Consider the following 26397-nt stretch of genomic DNA (forward strand, 5'->3'; position numbering starts at 1 on the left):
TTCTTTTTTTGGCAATTTCAAGCATTGTATAGCCTTCATTCCTCAAAACAATGATTAACTGACGAGTTTCTAGGGAAAGCTGTTTCTTTTTTGCCATTTTTGACCTCATATTGACCTTAAGACATGCCAGTCTATTGCATACTGTGGCAACTCAAAATCAAACACAAAGACAATGTTAAGCTTCATTTAATGAACCAAATAGCTTTCAGCTGTGTTTGATATAATGGCAAGTGATTTTCTAGTATCAAATTAACAATTTAGCATGATTACTCAAGGATAAGGTGTTGGAGTGATGGCTGCTGTCTAGATTTGATCAAAAGTTACTTTTTTCAAATAGTGATGGTGCTGTTTTTTACATCAGTAATGTCCTGACTATACTTTGTGATCAGTTGAATGCCACTTTGGTGAATTAAAGTGCCAATTTCCTTCCGAAACAGCAAAATCTGTACATTATTCCAAACTTTTGGCCGCCAGTGTATGTATGTATATACATTTTTTTTATTTATTTTTTTTGGTATGAGGATAGACTAGACTACACTCAAATCAAATAGAATAATGATAAAAAAAAAAACATTAAAAAAAAACATTATACTGATCTATATTCTAAATCTAAATGCTTAAACATTTTTGCTGGATTTCAGAGTGTTTTTACACAGTAAATATGGCCACTTCTAAACTCTTATTTTGGAAAAATAAAATGCACTTAGCTTTCAAGGACTCTTAATTTGTCAGCGCGAGTGTGTGTGGGAGGGGGAGGAGTGTCACAGATTGAGCGCAGCTCCGCCGCACCGCTCAACAAACATCAGCCTTCATAGAGGAATAAACACGAGCGTTCACTGAGCGTCTCTCCTTCAGTCTTCAATTCAAGTCAAGGCCATTCAGCTGGCTTTATTTTACCCAGATTCTCATCTACGGGTGTCCTGCAAGCTGTCTAATCTGGAGGAGGACGGGGAGGTGAGATTTTATAAATATGATCATAGAAATAAATCTCACTGGAGCTGTAGTAAATCATCAGCTTTAGGCAGACTGACAGTCGTAATACATGCTTCAGGAGCAGATGTGTGACGACTGATTTTGTATACAGAATCGCAAAGCTGGTAGGACATACATCGCCTGTCCATCACGATGATGTTGTCTAATATGTTTTAATGGACGAGGCTTGTTTTAGTCTTCATTCAGTAAGACTAAGCCGCTGTAATAGGAGTGGTCGGTCCGCTTTTATGTATCTGTTTTTATAAACTTGTCAAACTACATGTTGAAGTCCACAAGGTCACGCACGCAACGCGAGGCCGAGCGCGCTAAAATCACGGTTTGTTCACATTCATTGAACATCGATGAGCAGGTGCAATAAGAGCAATTATTCAGGATTTTGAAATGCTTTTGTACACACATAATTAATGTAATATTATATTGTTTTTGTTGTTACTGGGGGTATTATGACTTTATAATAATAAAAAATAGTTTATATTTACATTATTATATTAAATTATATATTAATGTCTTATATTACGCACTATTATTATTTTTTTTTTTACTGTTTTATAATTCTTTCATATTGCTTTACAAAGCACTTTATAATAATTTACACTTAATTATGATTTATTTATATTATTATTGTTGTTATTATTAATAATATAATAATAAATTACAATTAAAAAATAAATATTTTACATTTACAGTATGCAATATTATTATTGTACTGATTTTATAATAATACAACCGTTTATATTAATTTACAAAGCACCTAATAATAATGTACACTTAATTATGATAAATCAATTTATTATTATAAAATGATGATTATTAATATATATTATAAATTTATTATTATAGCTATTAATATTATATATATATATATATATATATATATATATATATATACTTTTATCATTATTAATACTTAAAATTTGCATACATTTATAAAGCTATTTAAATAGTAGTAATTTATGCTTAAATATGATGAATCAATTGTGTACAATGACTGTTATCTTTATTATTTAAGTATTCCATATGCACATGTAGTCTTAGTGGTTGGCACATTAAATCTTCTAGTTTGTTCCTCTGTTGCATACTGTCACTGTTGAAGGTGCATTCATTTGTATTCAGAGATCCCTGCTTTGCACATTATTTTCCTGTCACAGACCAGCATGGCCATGACGGGAGGTATGGCTGCGCCACTCCCGATGAGTAACCACACTCGTGAGCGAGTGACGGTGGCCAAACTCACGCTGGAGCACTTCTACAGCACCTTGCTCACCCAGCACGAGGAGAGGGAGATGAGGTAACCATGGCAACAACGACCCACTACACCTGCTTCCTCTAACTGTTTCACAATACTGGTTCAATCAAGTGTTTGTTGATCACATTCAATTAGAAGAAAGCTTCTTTGTTGTGGCTGGTTGTGAAGCAGCTGTTCTCTCTGATGTGTTCAGGCAGAAGAAGCTGGAGAAGGTGATGGATGAGGAGGGTTTACCTGATGAAGAAGTGAGATGTCCATCAATACATGTGCCCTCGAAGAAGCTTATTAAAATGATTCTGCACTTTGTCTTTTTAATGAAGAGAGCAGTTGATTCAGTGCTTATATTCTGAATCACTTCCTGAGTTAATGAAGAAAAAAAAAACATATCTTATTTTTCTGTGAATATAGAAGAGTGGTTTGAATATGCCGTTCAGGTTTAATGTATGACTGAAATAGGGTTGTTGTGTTTGATTTAAGATATTTTGCTTCGTGTTTGTTTGTGTTGACGCTGCAGAAGAGTATGAGGCGTTCTCTGCACGCCCGTAAGGAGACGGAGTTTCTGCGACTCAAGAGGACGCGCCTGGGTCTTGATGACTTTGAGTCCCTCAAAGTGATCGGGAGAGGAGCATTTGGAGAGGTGAGGACTTTTGTGTCTGTGTTTGTCTATAGCACTGTTACAAAACCTAGAGAGTTGCCTCTCTGTCTGTTTTCTGCCTATATAGGCACTTACCTCCTAAGGCAGCATCGTAACTAAAATGGAATTTCATGAATGATTGATTTGGATCAAGGCAACTTTGTGTGCTACAAAAATAGTGCTCTTCATGTGCCCACGGGAGAATCGACAAATTATTTCAATAGAGTTTTAAGTTAGCATGTTGCTAAACTAACTGCACAAAACCATAGACTATTTAGCAGAAACAGACCACTCCTATTAAAATGAATGAGAGAAACTGGAACGCCCAGTGGTTGTAGAAAAGGAAGTCCCACCTTACAGGTAAAAGAGCCAATTAGCTTTTAGTTACAGAGAATGCCTGTCAATGAACTCGAGAATGCACATGCGCATTAGCTGAATCAGCCTGAAAAATAGCATTTGTTTAGATTAACCAGAGCTAAATAAGCACAATGCTTGATACCAGTGTTGTCAGATTAAACTGCTGATTTGAAATAGGTTCTTTGAACGTAATCTTGACCAACCATTTTAGAGATTTCGGTCTTTCCCCATTCAAGTAGATATGAGCTGACCTTTAACGCCACTTGCTTACATAGAAAATAGCTGCTCAGGAGCTTTTTAAAGAATTGCCTTGAAAGGGACTTTGATGATACTCAAGTACTCATATCTGTATTTTTCAATATTTCATTATTTAATATATTGTATTTTATTGAATTTGAGTTAATCCAGTATTTATTTTATTTATAAATATATATAATATATATATTATACATACTGGCGGTCAAAAGTTTGGAATAATGTACAGATTTTACTGTTTCGGAAGGAAATTGGTAATTTAATTCACCAAAGTGGCATTCAACTGATCACAAAGTATAGTCAGGACATTACTGATGTAAAAACAGCACCATCATTATTTGAAAAAAGTAACTTTTGATCAAATCTAGACAGCAGCCATCACTCCAACACCTTATCCTTGAGTAATCATGCTAAATTGTTAATTTGATACTAGAAAATCACTTGCCATTATATCAAACACAGCTGAAAGATATTTGGTTCGTTAAATGAAGCTTAACATTGTCTTTGTGTTTGATTTTGAGTTGCCACAGTATGCAATAGACTGGCATGTCTTAAGGTCAATATCAGGTCAAAAATGGCAAAAAAGAAACAGCTTTCCCTAGAAACTCGTCAGTCAGTCATTGTTTTAAGGAATGAAGGCTGTACAATGCTTGAAATTGCCAAAAAAACAAAAGAAGATTTCATACAAAGGTGTGCACTACACTCTTCAAAGACAAAGGACAACTGGCTCTAACAAGGACAGAAAGAGATGTGGAAGGCCAGATGTACAACTAAACAAGAGGATAAGTACATCAGAGTCTCTAGTTTGAGAAATAAACGCCTCACATGTCCTCAGCTGACAGCTTCATTGAATTCTACCCGCTCAACACCAGTTTCATGTACAACAGTAAAGAGAAGACTCAGGGGTGCAGGACTTATGGTAAGAACTGCATAGAAAAAGCCACTTTTGAAACAAAAAACAATAAGAAAAGTTTAGAGTGGGCAAAGAAACACAGACATTGGACAACAGATAATTGGAAAAGAGTGTTATGGATCTTAACCCCATTGAGCTTTTGTGGGATCAGCTAGACTGTAAGGTGCATGAGAAGTGCCCGACAAGACAGCCACATCTATGGCAAGTGCTACAGGAAGCGTGAGGTGAAATGTCACCTGAGTATCTGGACAAACTGACAGCTAGAATGCCAAGGATCTGCAAAGCTGTCATTGCTGCACGTGGAGGATTTTTTGATGAGAACTCTTTGAAGTAGTTTAAGAAAAAAAATTTCAAATTGTAATAGTAATTGTTCACGTTATGAATGTCCTGACTATACATTGTGATCAGTTGAATGCCACTTTGGTGAATTAAAGTACCAATTTCTTTACATAAGAGCAAAATCTGTACATTATTCCAAACTTTTGGCAGCCAGTGTGTACATATATATATATACAGGTGCATCTCAATAAATTAGAATGTCGTGGAAAAGTTCATTTATTTCAGTAATTCAACTCAAATTGTGAAACTCGTGTATTAAATAAATTCAATGCACACAGACTGAAGTAGTTTAAGTCTTTGGTTCTTTTAATTGTGATGATTTTGCTCACATTTAACAAAAACCCACCAATTCACTATCTCAAAAAATTAGAATACATCATAAGACCAATAAAAAAAACATTTTTAGTGAATTGTTGGCCTTCTGGAAAGTATGTTCATTTACTGTATATGTACTCAATACTTGGTAGGGGCTCCTTTTTGCTTTAATTACTGCCTCAATTCGGCGTGGCATGGAGGTGATCAGTTTGTGGCACTGCTGAGGTGGTATGGAAGCCCAGGTTTCTTTGACAGTGGCCTTCAGCTCATCTGCATTTTTTGGTCTCTTGTTTCTCATTTTCCTCTTGACAATACCCCATAGATTCTCTATGGGGTTCAGGTCTGGTGAGTTTGCTGGCCAGTCAAGCACACCAACACCATGGTCATTTAACCAACTTTTGGTGCTTTTGGCAGTGTGGGCAGGTGCCAAATCCTGCTGGAAAATGAAATCAGCATCTTTAAAAAGCTGGTCAGCAGAAGGAAGCATGAAGTGCTCCAAAATTTCTTGGTAAACGGGTGCAGTGACTTTGGTTTTCAAACAACACAATGGACCAACACCAGCAGATGACATTGCACCCCAAATCATCACAGACTGTGGAAACTTAACACTGGACTTCAAGCAACTTGGGCTATGAGCTTCTCCACCCTTCCTCCAGACTCTAGGACCTTGGTTTCCAAATGAAATACAAAACTTGCTCTCATCTGAAAAGAGGACTTTGGACCACTGGGCAACAGTCCAGTTCTTCTTCTCCTTAGCCCAGGTAAGACGCCTCTGACGTTGTCTGTGGTTCAGGAGTGGCTTAACAAGAGGAATACGACAACTGTAGCCAAATTCCTTGACACGTCTGTGTGTGGTGGCTCTTGATGCCTTGACCCCAGCCTCAGTCCTTCCTTGTGAAGTTCACCCAAATTCTTGAATCGATTTTGCTTGACAATCCTCATAAGGCTGCGGTTCTCTCGGTTGGTTGTGCATCTTTTTCTTCCACACTTTTTCCTTCCACTCAACTTTCTGTTAACATGCTTGGATACAGCACTCTGTGAACAGCCAGCTTCTTTGGCAATGAATGTTTGTGGCTTACCCTCCTTGTGAAGGGTGTCAATGATTGTCTTCTGGACAACTGTCAGATCAGCAGTCTTCCCCATGATTGTGTAGCCTAGTGAACCAAACTGAGAGACCATTTTGAAGACTCAGGAAACCTTTGCAGGTGTTTTGGGTTGATTAGCTGATTGGCATGTCACCATATTCTAATTTGTAGAGATAGTGAATTGGTGGGTTTTTGTTAAATGTGAGCCAAAATCATCACAATTAAAAGAACCAAAGACTTAAACTACTTCAGTCTGTGTGCATTGAATTTATTAATACACGAGTTTCACAATTTGAGTTGAATTACTGAAATAAATGAACTTTTCCACGACATTCTAATTTATTGAGATACACCTGTATATATATATATATGTATGTGCTTTTCATAAATATTTCTGCCGATTTTGCATTCTTGGATTGCCTTCTCTGCAGACATGCAATCTTACCTTAGAAATTGTCCAAAACAAGGTGTCTTCAAAGGCACCTTAATGTTGCTGTCTACCTTTATCATCAGCCTTTGTGTTTATGTAGGCAGCTCACTAGTTTTTGGAACAGAGCTAATGTGTGGTTGTGTGATGGTGTGCATGTTTATTTTTGAAACAAGAAAGATGTTGATGATATGCCACTAGTTTTAACTTACCCTTCTGTAAAAAGGAAGTTCTCAAAATATCCTTTAATGTAAAAAATCCTCTTACTCAGGTGCGCCTGGTTCAGAAAAAGGACACGGGTCACATTTATGCCATGAAGATCCTCAGGAAAGCAGACATGCTAGAGAAAGAGCAGGTACACATTCTGGTCACTTCTACTCAATACAGAAGTCCCAAATAGACACCTGTCTTCCACACTGATCCATTGAGAACATCTCTCCTAACCTGTATCCTTTGGGCAGGTGGCTCATATCCGGGCAGAGAGGGATATCCTGGTAGAGGCCGATGGCGCCTGGGTAGTAAAGATGTTCTACAGTTTTCAGGATAAACGCAATCTTTATCTCATCATGGAGTTCCTGCCTGGAGGTGAGAAGATATGCGGGTTCTTTACTGTGAAAAATACCCAAACCATGTATTACATTTCAGATAGGCCTATACTTCACTGGAGGACATTTTTTTTTTTTTTATTTATTTTTTTTTTACCAATAATGCATAAAGACTAATGAGACCTTTAGATGCCAGAGGCTGTAACTTTCATCTGTGTGTGTGTGTGTGTGTGTGTGTGTGTGTGTGTGTGTGTGTGTGTGTGTGTGTGATGTGTGTGTTTAGGAGATATGATGACTCTGCTGATGAAGAAAGACACTCTGTCTGAAGAGGCTACTCAGTTTTATATTGCAGAGACCGTCCTGGCCATAGACTCCATTCACCAGCTGGGCTTCATTCACAGAGACATAAAACCTGATAACCTACTGCTTGATTCACGGGTGGGAATGCACTTCTTTATACCTCACTTAATTTCTTGCTGTATTTCTCACTTACAAAAACATTCATGTGTTTGCAGTGGTCAGGTTCAACTGAGATGAATGGTTTTGTGGATTGCTATTTTACTCTGTGAAACTAAACACCTCGTAACAGGCCGTATCTTTATGGTTTGTAGGGCCATGTGAAACTGTCAGACTTTGGTCTCTGCACAGGCTTGAAGAAGGCCCATCGGACTGAGTTTTACCGGAACCTCACGCACAACCCTCCCAGTGACTTTTGTGAGTAACCAATATGTATTAGTACAAATATTATAGACAGTTTGTTTACTGCTGTGTGACATGCATTACTTCATCTAAAACTATATCAAATATTTTTTTGTTTCATGCAGTTAATGGCACCATATTAATTAAGAGTTTACATATCATGTAGTATTTGTACTTTTTACAACTCATTTGTCATACTGCAGGACTTTTTAAATGAACTGCAAAATGCTAGAGTAGAAAAAGAAATGGTGACCACACAGTCACAGCATCAAAAGCACACAAAATATACACTTACCCTCCATGAAAATGTAACACTTTAAGCCCTGAAGGTGTTTTTAAAGATTCCCAGGTTTCAGTGGCATATCAAAATTAAAAGCTTATAACTGGGCAAAAATAATTTTTTTGGTATCATTTTAAAGAACTTTTCCATTTTTTGAATCATAAAGATTATGATAAATATTGAGACTATCAGCCTAAGAAACTGCTGAAAAATCACAAAAAAACGTTTTTTTTTTTATATATCTCGGGGTGCAAACAAGGTAGCTCAGAAAAACTTTTTTGTTTTGTTCCCAATCATGTAATCTGAGTAAAATGTTGCGTTGATATGACGAAGCAATCAAACGTTTAGCATTAAAAAAATAATTTATCCTAGTGTCCAAAAGCCTCTCCAAACAAATACAACTTAATAATTGTACATAAAAACTAATTACACATGCAAATACAACAATGACTAATGGTATGCTCTCTCTCCAAAGCATGCAGGAATGAGTAAAGAGATCTCATTCAGTTCCATTCTGTGTCATTTGAGCCATCATTGAGTCGTGTCATGTACTTGGCTCCATCTCCTAGTGGCCATATGTAATTAGAGTCAACGATCCTCTCTGCCCATATTTGGATGACTTCCACCTCTGGTTGAAGTGATTAAAATCCTAATAGGATTGGTTTAGCATTCCATGACGCTGGACAACTTACTACACAATTTCCGATTAGGCCATCTGATCCAGGAAAGCTAACGTGTTTTTAACCAGATAGTACATTATGTGCTATGTACACTTTGTGCTACGTCTGAATTACCTAATGATTTATGCATCCGATTACGTTGTGTGGGCTTGTTTTAACGGAAATCCATAAGTAATGGTATTTGATATTTTATGTTCTGTTTATTTTTCATGAAGTTATAAGCGACAATGCAGCTTGTAAGCAACACCTGTATAAATGTAACATGTATGCCAAAGACGTGTACTTAGCTATTACTCGCTATATTTTTGTCTGTGAGTAAAACAAATAGGCTCTTTGAGAGCTGTCCTAAGACATATGACACATGGCTATTTGATCAGTTTCATGTTTTTACCGATTACAATAATATGTACAGTGCAACATTTTTAATAAATTATCAAAATGGAACACTTCTGATTTGTCTGCAAATTTCAAAGCACTTGTTCAATTTTCAGTCATAATGCCTACATGCATTATAAAGAACAGCTTCTAAACTTTGAAACGATACCTATTTTGTGTTGGTTAAGACTGTAGTTATTCATGTATTAATGATAATTTCTTTCTTGCCCAGGCTGATCCGAGCTTAAAGGGTTAACCTAATAATTACGGTCATGTTATCTGTCTGCTCCTTCAGCCTTTCAGAACATGAACTCAAAACGGAAGGCAGAAACATGGAAGAAGAACCGGAGACAGCTGGTAGGAGAGAGCACTTTGTGTCTGTGTGTTGCACATAGAAAGCCTTGTCTTAAACAGAAAATTCCTGGTAGCAACGGTGACTCTATTCCTCTTTCACACAGGCATATTCGACCGTTGGCACGCCAGATTACATCGCCCCTGAGGTCTTCATGCAGACAGGTTACAACAAACTGTGTGACTGGTGGTCTCTTGGAGTGATAATGTACGAGATGCTGATAGGTTAGAAACTTCAGATTCTAAAGAACACTAAATGAACTGCTTTATATCAGGCCTGTCTACTCAGTACAGGTAAACTATGGTATATGGAACATGCAAAGACCTCTGTAGTGACTGCAAATTCTTTCCAGTTTAGTATCTTTCTGCAAAACCATTTTACTGTAAGTGATTTCCTGCTCTAAAACAGGTGTTTGTTTTGATTTCCTGTTCCAGGCTACCCACCCTTCTGTTCCGAGACGCCACAGGAAACTTACAGGAAAGTCATGAACTGGCGAGAAACGCTGATCTTCCCCCCTGAGGTCCCCATTTCAGAGAGAGCCAAGGACCTGATCCTTAGGTCAGACACATTTCTCAATCTGTAACACAAACCATGGAGAAAACGTGAGTCAATTTACAATGCAAAGACAAAATGCTGGCCGTTTTTTGTTTTGTTTTTTGGTTGTTTTCTTAAAGGTATAGTTCACCCAAAAATGAAAATTCTCTCATCATGTACTCATCCTCATGCCATTCCAGATGTCTTTTTCTGCTGAACACAAACAAAGATTTTTCGAAGAATATCTCAGCTCTGTAGGGCCATACAATGCAAGTGAATGGTGGCCAGAACATTGACGGTCCAAAAAGCATATAAAGGCAGCCTAAAAGTAATCCACACGACTCCAGTGGTTAAATCTATATGTGTGGGAGAGAAACAGATCAATATTCAAGTCCTTTTTTACTATATATCTCCACTTTCACTTTCACATTCATCTTCTTTTGTTTTTGGTGATTCGCATTCTTCATGCATATCGCCACCTACTTGGCAGGGAGGAGAATTTGTCAAAACCTAGATCTTCATTATTTGACATAATTTAATAATCACATATTCCACTTTTATACTGTGTTTATACTGTATAATAACATTTAAAAAGGTGATGAATGGGGATTTTTCTAGATACTGTGCAGATGCAGAAAACAGGATTGGATCAGGAAGTGTGGATGAAATCAAATCTCACCATTTCTTTGAGTCAGTGGACTGGGAGCACATCAGGTATATCTGCACAGATTCTGAACAGAACTGCAAAATCAAACTTATTCTTTGAATGGTTAAATAGAAGTGTTATCTGAAGTAACTGAAATTATGCTGTTTCCTTGTGCACAGAGAAAGACCTGCTGCTATTTCCATTGACATCAAGAGCATTGATGATACGTCGAACTTTGACGACTTTCCAGAGTCAGACATTCTACAGCCAGGTGAAGATTGTTTTGATTACAAACTAAAACTTCATATTAGTAATCCAATACTGAACATACAAATAAATACATATTTACATTATATTTTTTCTTTGATTTTGCAAATGTCAGAGTTTGTCTTAATTCTGCTCACTCTTACTTTAAAATGTACAATTTACATCAGTACATGGAGTGCAATGATTTGGAATTAGAAGAAAATTCGACTTTTTTGTTTGTTCAGTACAAGAAGGCATTCCAGAAGGTTTAAAAAGCAGAAATGTGAAGTTCATATTTTTGTTAAAGCATTTATATTAGGACTGTCAATTTAACAGGTTAATTCATAAGAATAATTTTATAAAAAATAATGGGTTAAAAAAATGTACGCAATTAATCATGCCCTTGGACCGTAATAAGGAATACTACCATTGGAGCAGTTCAAGCTTGAAGTACCATCTTCATGTTTTTAGCAGGGGGCAGTAAGCACAAATCCAGCTATACAGGCAATAAACCCGACTGAGAGCAGACAGCACAAGATGAGGACGCGCTCTTGTGTTCAAACAACTCAGAATACACGAGTCTCCAGATGTGTTTTTCTAAGTTTCATACTACGCTTAACTTGACACAGTGTCCTAAAAATGCTGTGTTTATGAAGCAACGCAACCAAAGTTAGATGCTCCAGAAGCGTCCATCTGATGCATGTATACATAGACGTGTCCTTAGAAAAGCCCTTATCAAAAATCTATCTTGGACAGATTGACAAATTCAGTTGCAAAATGGACTGCTGTGGACAGTAGGCCAATGATAGGCTTAAGGCCCGGGTATACTTTGTTTTTCCACGTTTCAGATCGCACCCGGCCGACCACGTTGCCTTTCTGAGTATACTTTTCTGACCGCGAAAGAATAGTAACGTGTTCGACACATGCGCAATACAACTGCTTTGTGACACTCTTTTAGTACAGTGAGTGGCCAGCATAGACGAGGACTGCGTGCACAATTAAAAATAAATCTAGCTCACAGATAAGGACCATGTGCACGAGTCAAGAAAATCTAGGCGGCACGCGGTCAAGCCGTGTGGCTGTGCTGATGATGCAATTTGTATCACTTATACTGTGCGCAGAGCGATCCGCAATGTGGACACCCAAAGTATAGTTTGGCCTTTGTTCAGTGATAAGGAAACAAACATATCATATTGCCTTCTAAAACCAATTTATGGGTAGCTCAGCAAGTAAAGACGCTGACTACCACACCTGGAGTCGTGAGTTCGAATCCAGGGCGTGCTGAGTGACTCCAGTCAGGCTTCCTAAGCAGCCAGTTGGGTGGGTAGGGTCATGTTGGGTTAACCTCAACGTGGTCACTATAATGTGGTTCCCGCTCTTGGTGGGGCACGTGGTGACGCCGCGGAGAATAGCGTGAAGCCTCCACACGCACTAGGTCACCGCGGGAACGCGCTCAACAAGCCGCGTGATAAGACGCGCGGATTGACGGTCTCAGACATGGAGGCAACTGAGATTCGTCCTCCGCCACCCAAATTGAGGCGAGTCACTATGCCACCACAAGGACTTGGAGAGCATTGGGAATTGGGCATGCCAAATTGGGGAGAAAAAAAAAAAAGATAATTTAAGGGGGCCTTTTTTTTTTTTTTTACAGATATTGAGTATATGCGATTAATTGTCATTAATCGGCATATCGTGTAATTAATTCAATTATAAATTAGCGATTGACAGCCCTAATTTATATATATATTTGTAATAATTCTTCAGTACAAACTGACTTGAACAGTAGAGTTCGATTATTCGATTAATCTCCATTTGAACATTCTGATATCAATTCTTAAAATTCCAAGATCAATCTTTGGTGCGTTCTAATCGACCTACTGGTGAAGTGGACTTCACATGGTATTCAGCCATCTTAATTAAGATGGAAGGGCATTCCAAATGGCATAGGGAATAAGGGTACATCGATCACTTCACAGGAAGTGAAAAAAACATCTTTTCTGTACTTCATGAAGTCTGGCTAAAATATGTTGGAACTTACCACTCAAATATACCCAAATGAGTCATAATCAAATCAAATTGTATCGAAATCAAATCAAGAGATTGTGAATTGGAATCAAATCAAATTGGGAAATCTTTATCGATACCCAGCCCTAGTGGAGATTACAAACATTGTGCCACCCTGAACGTATTTTTGTGGGCACTTCATTGCTCTGTTTGTTGTTGACTGATCTATTCATCTCTCATTGCAGTGACAAATGTAACAGAACCAGACTTTAAATCAAAAGACTGGGTTTTCCTCAACTACACCTACAAACGGTTTGAGGGACTCACTCAGCGTGGAACCATCCCTACCTACATGAAGGCGGGCAAAGCATGAAACAGGGAGTGATATCAGCCTACTTAGAACTGGCTTGGAACTTAAAAGACTATTAAAATGCAGATGTCGGCCTCTTGCTTCTTTCAGAGGTTCTCTCTGTTCCCATGAGCCCGTCTGTATAGAAGCTTATGCACTGCTACATAGTAGACCTGTTCTCACAGGAGTCCCTGGTGATGATAAAAATGAAAAGTAATTAAAAAAAAAAAAAGATAGTAATAATTGTATCGCCACCCAAACACATGGAAAGACTCCTGCTGTCCTGCTGCTCTGCTAAAAGGAGACATAAAGTTGTCCAAATGCTTTTTAACACTGGATCACAGGGTCACAAATAAAAAAGGGAAGTAGATACATCACTGAAGCCTTACGTTTACATTACAGAGGGTGTAACTTTTATCCTCAAACCTCTTAGGTGACAAAGCTGCAATAAAGTCGATTTCTCTCAGTCACTGTTTAGCTTCTTACCCTGAGGAAGTTGAGCATCTGTATAACACCAAATGGAGGACGTACATGTTTAACATGTTAGCACATAATTAACTACCTAATGCTGAATAGTTTGTTTTTGTTCATTTGTTTTGTTGTGTGATTACAACCTACCTAAATGAAACTTGAATGTAGAAGACAAGATGAACTTTGAGTTCATAAGAATTGTGGTTCCTCTTTAAATCGGTGCCAGTGAGTAGCCAATCCTCCCTTTATCTGTTCCTGTGCATTTCACACACACAAAGTGAACTAGTTGTTTCATTTTTGTTTGTTTTCTCTTTTTGTTTGATAGTGGGTGTGGTTTACCTATGCAATCATTTTAACTTCTTTTGTTATGCATGTTAAAGGTAGCTTCAATCAGTGGGAATTTTTGAGGAAAGACCGATGTTGAAAGCTGTTTTGCTTCTGTAAAGGGCAGTTAAGCTTTTGTTTCGGTGTTTTCCAAATCTACATTTAAAACATGGGTTGAAAAGAGAATTAAATAATCTTTTAATTTGCAAGAACATTTTAGCATATAATCAACAACACTAACTGCATTGTTAGACAAGAGATTGACAAAGCTTCTACACATTAATGAATAGTACATAATGCCAGTAAAGGCGAATCAATGTATAACACAAAACTGATGATTAAACTTCCAGTATAGATCATTTTTAAAGCAAAGAGATAATGGTGATAAGAGAAAGGTGATGGTTAAGTATTAGCATTATTGTTTATAGAAATTTTGAGAAATCATAGGCATCAGTGGAATAATTTGACACTCATTGATTTAATGGTCACTCATCTCTAAACATCTCTTATAAGCATTCTTAACTGACATCTGCTGTTGTGCATGACTACTGTTTACTGGCCTGATAGGCTAAAGAGAGAACAAATGCTGTAGCTAAGGGGAATTTGTAATGTGTAAAAGATTTGGTGCTGGGGTTTTTTACTTTTGCCATTTTGTTATATGTTGACTTGATGGAAGTGTAAAAATTAAAGAGCAAGAAATAAATGTTTAAAATATTACAATACGTTTTTCACCTGTGATTGGTCAGTTGAACCTACAAAACAAGGTTATTTAAGTAATTTCACTTTTATTTCAATGTTATTTTTAACGTTCTTTCAGTTTAGTTCAGTTTCTATGAGTTTTCCACTGATGTCTAGTTTCGGTTGAGTTTTACCAGTATATTTAGTTTTTATTTTAGTTTTCATTTCAGTATTTTGCACGTATCTTTGGTTTAACAGCATGTTTAATGAAAACTTGTAAAAGTTTCAAATTTTATAGTACTGTATCTAAAACAAAAATCCATTTGTGGTAATTTTGATTTGACTTATGTTAGTTTCAGAGTCATGAAAAATGATTTTATTTAAGTTTAATATTTTCTGATTATCTTAAAGGAATATTATGGGTTTGATACAAGTTTAGCTCAGTCGACAGCATTTGTAGCATTATGTTGATTACCACAAAATATAATTTTGACTCGTCCCTCCTTAAAAAAAATAAATGAAAGCAAGAATGGAGGTTACAGTGAGGCACTTACAGTGGAAGTGAATTGGGCCAATTTTTGGAGGATTTAAAGGCAGAAATGTGAAGCTTATAATTTTATAAAAGCACTTCAATTAATTCTTCTGCTAAAACTTGTGTATTATTTGAGCTGTGAAGTTATTTAAATTGTCTTTTCTCCCCAATTTGGAATGCTCAATTCCCAATGTGCTCTAAGTCCTCGTGGTGGCGTAGTGACTCGCCTCAATCCGGGTGGTGGAGGATGAATCTCAGTTGCCTCCGCGTCTGAAACCGTCAATCCGCGTATCTTATCACATGGCTTGTTGAGCACGTTACCGTGGAGACCTAGCGGGTGTGGGTGCTTCATGCTATTCTCCGCGGCATCCACACACACAACTCGCCACGCGCCCCACCGAGAGCGAGAACCACATTACAGCGACCACGAGGAGGTTACCCCAATGTGACTCTACCCTCCCTAGCAACCGGGCCAATTTGGTTGCTTAGGAGACCCGGCTGGAGTCACTCAGCACACCCTGGATTCGAACTCCAGGGGTGGTAGTCAGCATCTTTATTCGCTGAGATACCCAGGCCCCGAAACAGTGAGTGTTTTAATGTTAACAGATTGGCACCCATTCACTTCCATTGTAAGTGTGTCACTGTGACCCAGTTTTTTGCTTTTTTTAAAGAAAAGAAGGGACGAGTAGAAATTATTTTTTGTGGCAACAACATTATGCCACAAATGCTGTCGATTGAGCTTAACTTGTGTTGAACCCGGAATATACCTTTAAGTTTTATTTTTATTTCTATTTTAGTAAACGAAAGGATTCAAAGGTGCATTGATGATAAGTAAGCAAGCTCGCTGTGTAAAAAAAGACAACCGAAAGTCAAGCGCCCCCTGTAGTGGGGATTTCTATATAACAAGACTCTGCATACTTGTTAAATTAATAAGCTAGAATTTTTATTTATTTATTTATTTATTTTTTAAAATAATTGGCTTACTGTGATGTTTTGGCGTTTTCACAATTTCTGAAAACACTTATGCTATTGTTTATAATTATTATATATTATAATATTTATAATTATTATATTAATATCTAAAACTAGCTAAATATAATCTGCCCGAGATGGCACAGTAAACGTATCGAATAAAACAACCCATTCTGTACTACATATGATTGTGATTTCTGATTGGCCCACTGGTGCTCAGAATCCGCCTACGGGCTCATACGGCAGATCCTCAAGTTGTGACGGGATCGACTGATTCACGGACTTTCGGTTCAGTTCGAGTCTAGTACGAAGAACCGTGAAGACTTTCCACACGAGTTTGACCATAGCAGCTTGACCATCATCATCATCAGTTAAACCCGTTCATCCCGAAACTTCCAAAGTCCGATGCGGTACGAGCGATTCATTTAAAAGAACCGGTTCACAACAGCGATTCGTTGTTTACATCTCTAGTAAATAAACGTGTCCATGTTGGATGTGGGTAAAGTAGAGCAGTGAATTCTAATACATTTGAAACGCGTACATTGTAAAGGTGTTTAGACAGAACCATTGTGCGCTTTTATGGCTTTCGGTGAGGCGTGAAATCAGGTCATTTCCTCAATCGCAGGTCTAGAACTTGCTTTCTGATAAATCGGTGCAGGAGGACATTAAAACACACACATGTTGAGATTAAATCCCACTTTCGATACCCAAAAAGATGTCGTGTCAAGCATTCTGGCGAAGGAGGAAACTGTCAGAGGGAATATAGGTAAGCTGCACTTAGATAATGGAGCTCGTTGTCTTGTTTTATAATGATAACTTAAGTTTTATTCTTAACAGGTAAGACTGTCGCAATATTTATTGTAGTTTGTATTAACATGCACTAAAGTTCGCTAATGTTAACTTGTTTAAAATGTCTACAGGTGTTCTTGAGCCTCGCATTTTGACCGTGGAGAGAGATGGAGGTGTGGTGTACTCATGGAGAGTATGTTTAGTTTAATATGTCACTTTAATTTGACAGGTCACGCGCGCCACGTTCCATTCATTTGTCGCGAGCGTTGCATGCGTGCATGCGTGTCGCGAGCGCTGCATGCATGCAAAGCTGACTAGTTGGTGGCACTGCTTTATTTTCCTCTGATCAACTCCTTAGGTTTTTGCTTTTTAAATGTTATTATTTTATAAACTTATCTAACATCCCTATCTTTAGGGGGCAACAGGGACTACCAGAATTGGGAAATATGATCCTCACAGCACAGAGAATAAGGTACACCAGGTTGAAGACTTTGGCCATGTACCTTCAGCGATGTACACATTATTTTGATGAAAACACACTGGAGTCAAATTCATAACAAATATGAGAAATACCCATACATGCCAGTTTTCTAAGATATGAATGTCTAACCCTATGCTTATGTTGTGATCGCAGCTCCTCTACACTTTTGACAAGCAGGTGTGTGTCAGCAGTTGCTCTTTAAATAGAGAAGAAACACTGCTGGGTAAGATAGATGGTTAATCTAACAAAGACTATCTGCATGTTGCACTGCTGGTTTAACAAAACTGGGCAATGATTCTAACTCATATGATGCACACATATATTTGAGGGGTCAAAAATGCGTGATTTTATTGGTAGCATTGTTTCATTTTGTTAATTGTTATCATCTCTTGTGGTTTCAAATGGGAAGTTGTTTACTAATGTGAGCTGTTTCTGTGCTAGCGGTCAGCCTATCACAGACTACACAGGGAGAAGGTCGCCTTAGACCAGGTAAGGGACACAGTTTAATATAATTGAAGTACAAAAAATGTCTTCTACTACTTTGTTTTCTATTTAATACATTATTGTCATATCCACTCATACCGTATCCACCGTTACATACTTCGTTCCTATTTCTGAACTATTTGTACGGCTGTACCATTTGAACTGAAGCACTGATAGAGGAAGATTCTCCTTTTCAATGTTACTCAAATATGATTTCATTTCTCATATCGGTTGCTGTGGTAACATCATAGTAATGTTTTGTAAATGTATCGCAAAGATTTCCCTTTTGTGTTTTTAAATAAAATCTTTTTTTTTTTTAATCAGATACATGGTTTATTCTGCTTGATGGTTGTTTGGTTTGTTGTTGACACCTCTAATAGTTTTAATTTGAAGAGACTGATTGGCAAATATATACTGATTTGACCACATATAGTGATATTAGAAGGAACTGTGCCAGTAGTTAATGAAACAACAGATTTACATGGACACTAAGGATCTAAATGCATAAAAAGGGGTGTATAAGCACGGTTAAATGAGCCACTGCATGGTGCATTTTAATAAATAGAAACAACAATAAAACGAGTTCCGAGATTTTGAAACCTACTGTATGTTATCAAGGTTATCCTTTAACCTCTGACATATTTGTATTTTTCTTTCCACTTCAGTGTCAAAATGTTTAACGCTTCTCATAGAGATACACCCGATCAACAACACAAAGGTCCTGAAGGCTGTGGACTGCAGGGTCAAAGTTCAGGTAATCCTAAATCATCATGTGTGAACTAGTAATGAAAAAGCAATAACACATCAGGTGACTCAAAGATTAAAAAATAACCAGCCCCATTAAAGAAATAGTTCAACCAAAAATGAAAATTCACTCCTCGTTTACTCACCCTCATGCCATCCCAGATGTGTATGACTTACTTTCTTATGCTGAACACAAACAACAAATTTTAGAGGAAAGTCTCAGCCCTGAATCTTCATTCAATGTAAGTGAATGGTGGCCAGAACTTTGAAGCTCCAAAAATCACATAAAGGCAGCATAAAAGTAATCCATAGGACTCCAGTGGTTTAATATACGTTTTCTGAAGCGATGCAATCATTTTGGGTGAGAAACAGATAAAAATTTCAATCCTTTTTTACTATAAATCTCCACTTTCACATTCCAAAAGTGAAAGTGGAGATTTATAGTAAAAAGGACTTAAATATTGATCTGTTTCTCACCCATACCTATCATATTACTTCTGAAGACATGGATTTAACCACTGGAGTCGTATGGATTACTTTTATGCTGCCTTTTGTGATTTTTGGAGCTTGAAAGGTCTGGTCACCATTCACTTGCACTGTAAGGACCAACAGAGCTGAGATATTCTTCTAAAAACCTTCACTTGTGTTCTGCTGAAGAAATAAAATCATACACATCTGGGATGGCATGAGGGTGAATAAATGATGAGAGAATTTTCATTTGAGGGTGAACTATCCCTTTAAGCTGACTGTGTTATTACCCCTTCTTGTGTTTAACTATTTAAGGGATTCATTTTTCTTTACAAAGGACAGGAGTAAGTCACATTAAAATTGTCTTCTATCTCACACCTCCCCCTTTCTAGTTTCTTTATCCTAAGACATGGCGGACCTCTGTACTGGAGAGTCATTTGCTGTTGGTGGCAGAGGATGGCTGTATGTATTGTGGAAATGTGTTATTAGAAGGCCATCAGACTTTAAGCACTGAGTTTATATAAGACAGTAGGTCTACATATATTTTAATTTGACATGAACATTTATTTTGTTTCTACAGATGTTGATCAGTACCACATAACTCTAACAAGGCAGGAGGGGTACAGAGTGGTAAGGGCTGTCATATGTGAGATACTGTGTGATGCAAATGAATCTAATGGAAAATATATTTGGAGTAAATGTATATACTCCTGCTGGTTTAAACAGGTAATGCTGAACCCTGCGCGTCTGGGCAGAGACCGAGTGGCAGAGGAGTTCTGTTGGGTCCAGTGGGATTCGGACACTCAAAGACTCTACTACCTCACTGCACGGGTCTGAACCAAATTTTTTATTCAATTCATTTTATTTTCCCTCATTGAGTAGCCTTACAATCTTCCTCTCCTGATTATTTTAAATGATTGGTCTGAAGTAAGATTTGGGAATTGTATGAATCAATTGCATTTCACATATTTCCAGTATGTCTTTTTTTTTTCTCCCTACAGGAGAAACACACTCTGAAGTGTGTACAGTTTTTCGCCGATCGCAACTTTGAGACTGTGGTAAACATTTTTTACACATTTCGTGGTGTCATATCTAAAGCTTGTTACTGCCTCATTATATCAATAATTGCAGAAACCTGAATGATTAGAAAACCAATTATTTTGTGTGCAACAGTTTGAGCTGCCATTGGAGATGGCCAACATTCCTAATGCTCCTGTGAGGTCAGTGTCTTCCATACATTTTTAAGACATTAAAAACCAAATAGTGAAAAAGCCCAAAATATATACAATAGGAATCATCTGATGGACAAAGCTGCCTAGAAAGATGAAGCAATGTCTGTGTTCTGTACAGGTTTGTTAACTTTGGGTACGATCACTATCAGGAGCTGAAAGAGGAGGGACTCAAGCTAGAGGTGTTCACCGACCCAACAGGTAAGTAATATAGCATATGCTTTTTTTTTTTAAAGGGATAGTTCACCCAAAAATGAAAATTTTCTCATCATTTACTCACCCTCATGCCATCCCAGATGTGTATGACTTTATTTCTTATGCTGAACACAAACAAAGATTTTTAGGTGAATATCTCAGCTCTGTAGGTCCATACAATGCAAGAGAATGGTGGCCAGAACTTTGAAGCTCCAAAAATCACATAAAGGCAGCATAAAAGTAATCCATACGACTCCAGCAGTTAAATTCAAATCTTCAGAGGTGATATAATAGGTGTGAGTGAGAAACAGATCAATATATAAATCAATTTCTTACTATAAATCTCCATTTTCACTTTCCCTTCCACATTCATCTTCTTTTGTTTTTGGTGTTTCACATTCTTCATGCATATCGCCACCTACTGGGCAGGGAGGAGAATTTGTAGGAAAAAAGGACATAAATACTGATCTGTTTCTCACCCAACCTATCATGTCACTTCTGATGATATGGATTTAACATATACTAGAGTCATTTGGATTACTTTTATGCTGTCTTTATATGCTTTTTAGACCTTCAGAGTTCTGGCCACCATTCAAATGCATTGTATGGACCTACAGAGCTGAGATATTCATCTAAAAATCGTTGTTTGTGTTCAGCAGAAGAAAGAAAGTCATACACATCTGGAATGTTATGAGCGTGATCAAATGATGAGGGAATTTACATTTTTGGGTGAACTATCCCTTTAACAAATGATCATGACACTATACTGTGAAATAATGAAATAAATACCCCATATTTACATATTGTGTTTTTCACTTTGCTGACTTGTCATTGGAAAGAGAGTAAGTTTATGTTTCCCCCTACACATCTCATGAATAAAGCTATTTAATCAGAAAGGTGCTTAATTTCATAAATGATTGTATACCTAAAACTGTGTAATATGACATTATTATTAGAGTAAATTATTCTCTGTGCCCTCTTGTACTGCTTCTGTCCTCGTTGCTTCCTTTTTAATTGAAACACAAAATTTATATATTCATATAATCGCACACAAAAAAAAATCTTTTTCAGAAAATTGCATTATATATTCAGTGCATACTGATTACAGCTTAGCAAATCACTGCCATGATTTCTGCTGATTACCAATGCATTTCTGTTGTTTTTGCTTGAATATGTTTTCTGCATGCAGTCTATTTAATTTAATTGGAACCTATATATCAGATACCTTTCTAAATCTTTAAACGTTTTGAACAGGGACCATGTGTGTGTGCTACAGTCCTCCGGTGTGCTGGCATAAGAATTCAACATACACAATCGCATTTGTGCACAGAGGTACCAATATACACATGCATGCATCAGTAACTCACTCCATCTGATTAAAGTCAGAGGCAGCAAAGCTTTAGACAGTATTTACAAAACTGCAAAGTACTTATCACTAGGGATGTGCACAATTTATAGAGTACTCGTTCTGCACCAACTAGTCAACAATTAAAGCACTACTCGAATATTGCAAACTGATTTTGTCCTAATCTTTTGCCCTGTCACATTTTTATTCACAAATTATCAAAATGTGACAGCCTTTCTGTAGACTCATTTTATAAAGTATATACACATTACCACAATGCCGTTAGAATTGGTTTCTGTTTAAGCTCCGGGTGAGTGCAAATGTTTTATATATTTTAAAATGTAATAAACTGTAAATCTGTAAATTTACTGTAAAGCGATTTACTCAACTACAAAATAAATTGTAAACAGTGAGTATTGACGCTGACTACCATCCCTGGAGTCACGAGTTCGAATCCAGGGTGTGCTGAGTGACTCCAGCCGGGTCTCCTAAGCAACCAAATTGGCCCGGTTGCTAGGGAGGGTAGAGTCACATGGGGTAACCTCCTCGTGGTCGCGATTAGGGGTTCTCACTCTCAATGGGGCGCGTGGTAAGTTGTGCATGGATCGCGGAGAGTAGCATGAGCCTCCACGCGCTGTGAGTCTACGCGGTGTCATGCACAGCGAGTCACGTGATAAGATGCGCGGATTGACTGTCTCAGAAGCGGAGGCAACTGAGACTTGTCCTCCACCACCCGGATTGAGGTGAGTAACCGTGCCACCACGAGGACCTAGTAAGTAGTGGGAATTGGGCGTTCCAAAATTGGGAGAAAAGGGGATACGAATTTAAAAAAATAAATAAAAATAAAATAAAATGTATCTATCTCTCCTGACAGGCTGCAGTAAGACTTTCACTGTATCTCTAGAGAAAGACTGCGCACCTGCTAATGAGTCAACCATCCATCCTATCTTCATTCATCTGGGTCAGTACAAGATATCATGCCTGCTGCATCCCAGCCTAGTTAATTTCGTCACTTACATTCAAACATGGAAAGCCGTTTCTTTTCATTTGTTTCAGGTTATTATATAGCGGTGTACCTGGCAGGTCATTTCCTGCATCTGATCAACTGCAGACAGCAAGATCTATTGTGCTACAGTCTTTTCCTCTCAGGTGGGAAATTGATAATCAAATGTATTGTGTGTGTGTGGTATTATTGTGTGTATTCTTCTCACAGGGGCAGATGGTGATATTGAGGCTTTGGGCTCGGGCACTGAGGTTGTCAATGTGTCTGGTGGCAGACTGCTTGATGTCCGAGCTGGCAGGATGTACAGCACAGAGCTCAACCACGACATCCTGCTTGAGCTTCTCAGTTCAGACAGGCCTGAGGCCCAGCGGCTCGCTGCCCTGCACTGCATGCTGGTCTACCTGCAGCCAAATCCTGTTATAGAGTTGAAGGTGAGAGACAGAGGGGGAGAAGAGCGTGAGTTTTGTAATGAGGATATGTGTTGAAAACTCACGTGTGATTGTCATTTCTCATTTCTCTCTCTGTCCAGATTATTAACTGGATCAGTGAGAATGTCATGAGCTTTGATGCTTTTGATCAGATTCAGGAATTCATTCTAGGTGAGTGCTCGTGTGTTCATATGGCCTCTCTCTGCTTTTCATGGTAAACTTATATCAGTTTAATCGATACTCAAGGGCTGTTTCTCATTGCAGCATCCCTGTACAGAATAAGCTACCAGCAGTGTGTGAGCCTAGACAAAGTGTTGCCGTATTCTTGCGTGTTTGAGAAGAAGGTAAACACAAAATCTCTTTGTTCTTTGTGACTCTAATTTGTGATGGGGAGTGTACTAATCTTCTAACAAAGGAGGGGAGTGTTCAGGAAACCGGTTTTCATTTTACACTTCTGTTTGGTGACGTTAGTGGTGCAGAAATCAAACATCTCTTGTTTTCAAGGAGCTTCCTGTGGCTCTAACTGCAATCCCTGGGGTAAAATGCACTCCTGACCTCCTCTGTCAACCATTAATCAAAGGAAAGGTAAGAAATATTCACTTACACATTTAAACTAGATCATTATGGGTGTATTTTTTAAGAGAATGTCCTACACATGACAGACCAGAATGTAATTATAATTACTTTTGATAAAAATGTAAAAATGATAAGATATTCCAAACAGAAATGAAGGATGTGGTTATGCATTTGATTTACCAATTTAAATTTCTGTTATGTGCACTTAAAATAATTTAGCGGTCCACAAAAAGTTGCAGTTTGCGTACAAAACACTAGGTGGAAGGAGAGGTACAGATCAGTGCTAGTGTAAATATTGAAACATTTCTAACGGATGAACTGAAATCCATGTCCAAGCAATTCAATCTGTCTTGGAGAGGTGTTAGTAGAAACCCCAACAACAGGAAATGTTTAAGTGATGAAATGGATTCTGAATAAAATTCTACATGTAAAACAGAACAAGAATGAAAAACCCCCTGTTACATTCGCCAGGGCCTCAGTCCACGCTGATCATCTGCCAAAAAGGATTTATAAGCTTCACTGCTCTATATATGAAATATCTGTTCTGTGATAATGGTATAATATTGCTGTCATCATTTTATTTTTGATGGGTAAAAGGCCAAAAGCCTGCAGGGCTACTGGGAGGAGCTACAGCACGTCTTGGACAGGATGAGGTACTTTGAGGTAGTCCCGAGCCCACGCTTCAGAACAACTCTAATTAAAGAGGACTGGACCAGATTACAAGCAGCTCTGGTGAGCACCACAATAATAGATCTGATTCAGATGGGCTTATATGTTTGAAAGCAGGTGTACTGTCTTGGGATCAGTACAGATACAGGAAGAATCATTATGAGCACCACTATATTCACAATAAAGCATGCCCTTGAGTGCAGTATTGATTTTATGAAACGGTTACTGCATAGTTCAAATTTTAAGGATTAACGTTTTCCAAAAAGAAAAAAAAAAAAGGTATTTTACTAAAGAAAATTCAGGTAAGTGCCACTATTCACCTAGAAGATAAAGTCCCTGCCAGTCGGCTCTCATGGTCAACCCTCTACGGAAACGTTGGAGAAAGGATCGCCATTGAATAGTACATTTTTGTTTTTACTCGCCAGACTTTTAACGACATGCAAGCGTAATGCAACTGAAAACTGAAAAAGATGTTAAGCTAACCAGGAAGTGGGCATCTTAACATGTATTAGTATTTATATGTATGACTTCATGCAAGATAATATGCAAGATTGTACATTTTATTTAACATTTTGCTTTTCATCATTTTAATCCATTTACAAATGTACAAATTGGGGCCTGGGTAGCTTAGCGAATAAAGACGCTGACTACCACACCTGGAGTCGCAAGTTCGAATCCAGGGCATGCTGAGTGGCTCCAGTCAGGCTTCATAAGCAACCAAATTGGCTGGTTGCTAGGGAGGGTAGAGTCACATTGGGGTAACCTCCTCGTGTCGCTATAATGTGGTTCTCGCTGTCGGTGGGGCGCATGGTGAGTTGTGCGTGTATGCCGTAGAGAATAGCGTGAAGCCTCCACACGCGCTAGGTCTCCGTGGTAACACGCTCAACAATCCACATGATAAGATGCGCGAATTGATGGTCTCAGTTGCGGAGGCGACCAAGATTCGTCCTCCGCCACCCGGATTGAGGCGAGTCACTACGCCACCACGAGGACTTACAGCGCATTGGGATTTGGGCATTCCAAATTGGGGAGAAAAGGGGAGAAGAAAAAAAAAAAGTACAAATTTATCATTTCACATAAATTTATATTATGTCATGAAATATGTTTTTTTTTTTTTTTTTTTTTTTTTTAATTGGAGTTGAAGTATTGGAGTTTAAGTAAAGATATTTAAAAATGTGTGTCTGTCTCTTTAAATATTTATAATTTACACATTTATTACACTTACTAACTTGCAATATTTTGTTACAATGTTTGTTTATAGGCACTTGGACGATTTAATATGTAAACAAGCACTTAATTGGTACTGTCTCTTTAAGACAAAGTGTTTACGTGAGCTTCCACTAGTAAGTGTTTATGGTGGAATGAGCGCAGTGCACATTAATGAGAGAGAAGTTACACAGTTGTTTTCACTTGCTCTGCAGCATCAGCATAGCGGATCTAGTCCGCCAAGACCAATATCCTGTCAATATGTCATACCCACATTAACATGCTAAATATTTCCTAGAGTTGTCATGACTGAACTGAGGTAAATAGTTGGCCTCTATAGGTGCTGCACTGTGATATACACAGTAGCTAGTTGAACGGGTAATTTGTGTCATTGCTGTTCCTATATTGTACATTTTAGCATGACTGAAATTCTGTATTGACCAATGTACATCAGGAATTAGAATTATCCATTTTATAATATTCCTTTTTGTTTCTTACTGCAGAACTCTGAAAAAAAGAAATCTCCCCGC

The 26397-nt window shown here is 37.9% G+C and overlaps 2 protein-coding genes across 3 annotated transcripts in view; both read left to right on the forward strand.

Annotated features, from left to right (window-relative positions):
- The first annotated feature begins 755 nt into the window (after nucleotides 1–755).
- LOC127434860 (serine/threonine-protein kinase 38-like) lies at nucleotides 756–14789 on the forward strand. The gene is made up of 14 exons (XM_051687889.1): nucleotides 756–954; nucleotides 2142–2281; nucleotides 2433–2484; nucleotides 2754–2876; nucleotides 6836–6919; nucleotides 7026–7149; nucleotides 7393–7547; nucleotides 7721–7823; nucleotides 9439–9500; nucleotides 9602–9719; nucleotides 9930–10053; nucleotides 10648–10743; nucleotides 10855–10946; nucleotides 13171–14789. Exons 2-14 carry the CDS (start codon nucleotides 2148–2150, stop codon nucleotides 13296–13298), a joined length of 1395 nt encoding a protein of 464 aa, XP_051543849.1. The 5' UTR covers nucleotides 756–954; nucleotides 2142–2147; the 3' UTR covers nucleotides 13299–14789.
- A 1692-nt stretch (nucleotides 14790–16481) lies between these two features.
- gsap (gamma-secretase activating protein) overlaps nucleotides 16482–26397 on the forward strand; it is a 19911-nt gene continuing 9995 nt past the window's right edge. The window contains exons 1-21 of one of the 2 annotated variants that reach the window (XM_051687883.1): nucleotides 16482–17017; nucleotides 17172–17233; nucleotides 17456–17512; nucleotides 17675–17744; nucleotides 17963–18010; nucleotides 18670–18758; nucleotides 19609–19678; nucleotides 19797–19846; nucleotides 19943–20047; nucleotides 20218–20274; nucleotides 20390–20436; nucleotides 20567–20646; nucleotides 21895–21972; nucleotides 22860–22946; nucleotides 23042–23134; nucleotides 23199–23419; nucleotides 23518–23587; nucleotides 23681–23760; nucleotides 23921–24001; nucleotides 24590–24724; nucleotides 26371–26397. The exon at nucleotides 26371–26397 is cut by the window's right edge and continues 32 nt beyond it. In XM_051687883.1, coding sequence (XP_051543843.1) covers nucleotides 16930–17017; nucleotides 17172–17233; nucleotides 17456–17512; nucleotides 17675–17744; nucleotides 17963–18010; nucleotides 18670–18758; nucleotides 19609–19678; nucleotides 19797–19846; nucleotides 19943–20047; nucleotides 20218–20274; nucleotides 20390–20436; nucleotides 20567–20646; nucleotides 21895–21972; nucleotides 22860–22946; nucleotides 23042–23134; nucleotides 23199–23419; nucleotides 23518–23587; nucleotides 23681–23760; nucleotides 23921–24001; nucleotides 24590–24724; nucleotides 26371–26397 — 1695 coding nt within the window. In that variant the 5' untranslated portion in view covers nucleotides 16482–16929. The remainder of the gene's footprint in view (nucleotides 17018–17171; nucleotides 17234–17455; nucleotides 17513–17674; nucleotides 17745–17962; nucleotides 18011–18669; nucleotides 18759–19608; nucleotides 19679–19796; nucleotides 19847–19942; nucleotides 20048–20217; nucleotides 20275–20389; nucleotides 20437–20566; nucleotides 20647–21894; nucleotides 21973–22859; nucleotides 22947–23041; nucleotides 23135–23198; nucleotides 23420–23517; nucleotides 23588–23680; nucleotides 23761–23920; nucleotides 24002–24589; nucleotides 24725–26370) is intronic. The other variant, XM_051687884.1, reaches the window with a different exon arrangement.

This window comes from Myxocyprinus asiaticus, chromosome 45 (genome assembly GCF_019703515.2).
Source record: "Myxocyprinus asiaticus isolate MX2 ecotype Aquarium Trade chromosome 45, UBuf_Myxa_2, whole genome shotgun sequence".
Taxonomy (NCBI): Eukaryota; Metazoa; Chordata; class Actinopteri; order Cypriniformes; family Catostomidae; genus Myxocyprinus; species Myxocyprinus asiaticus.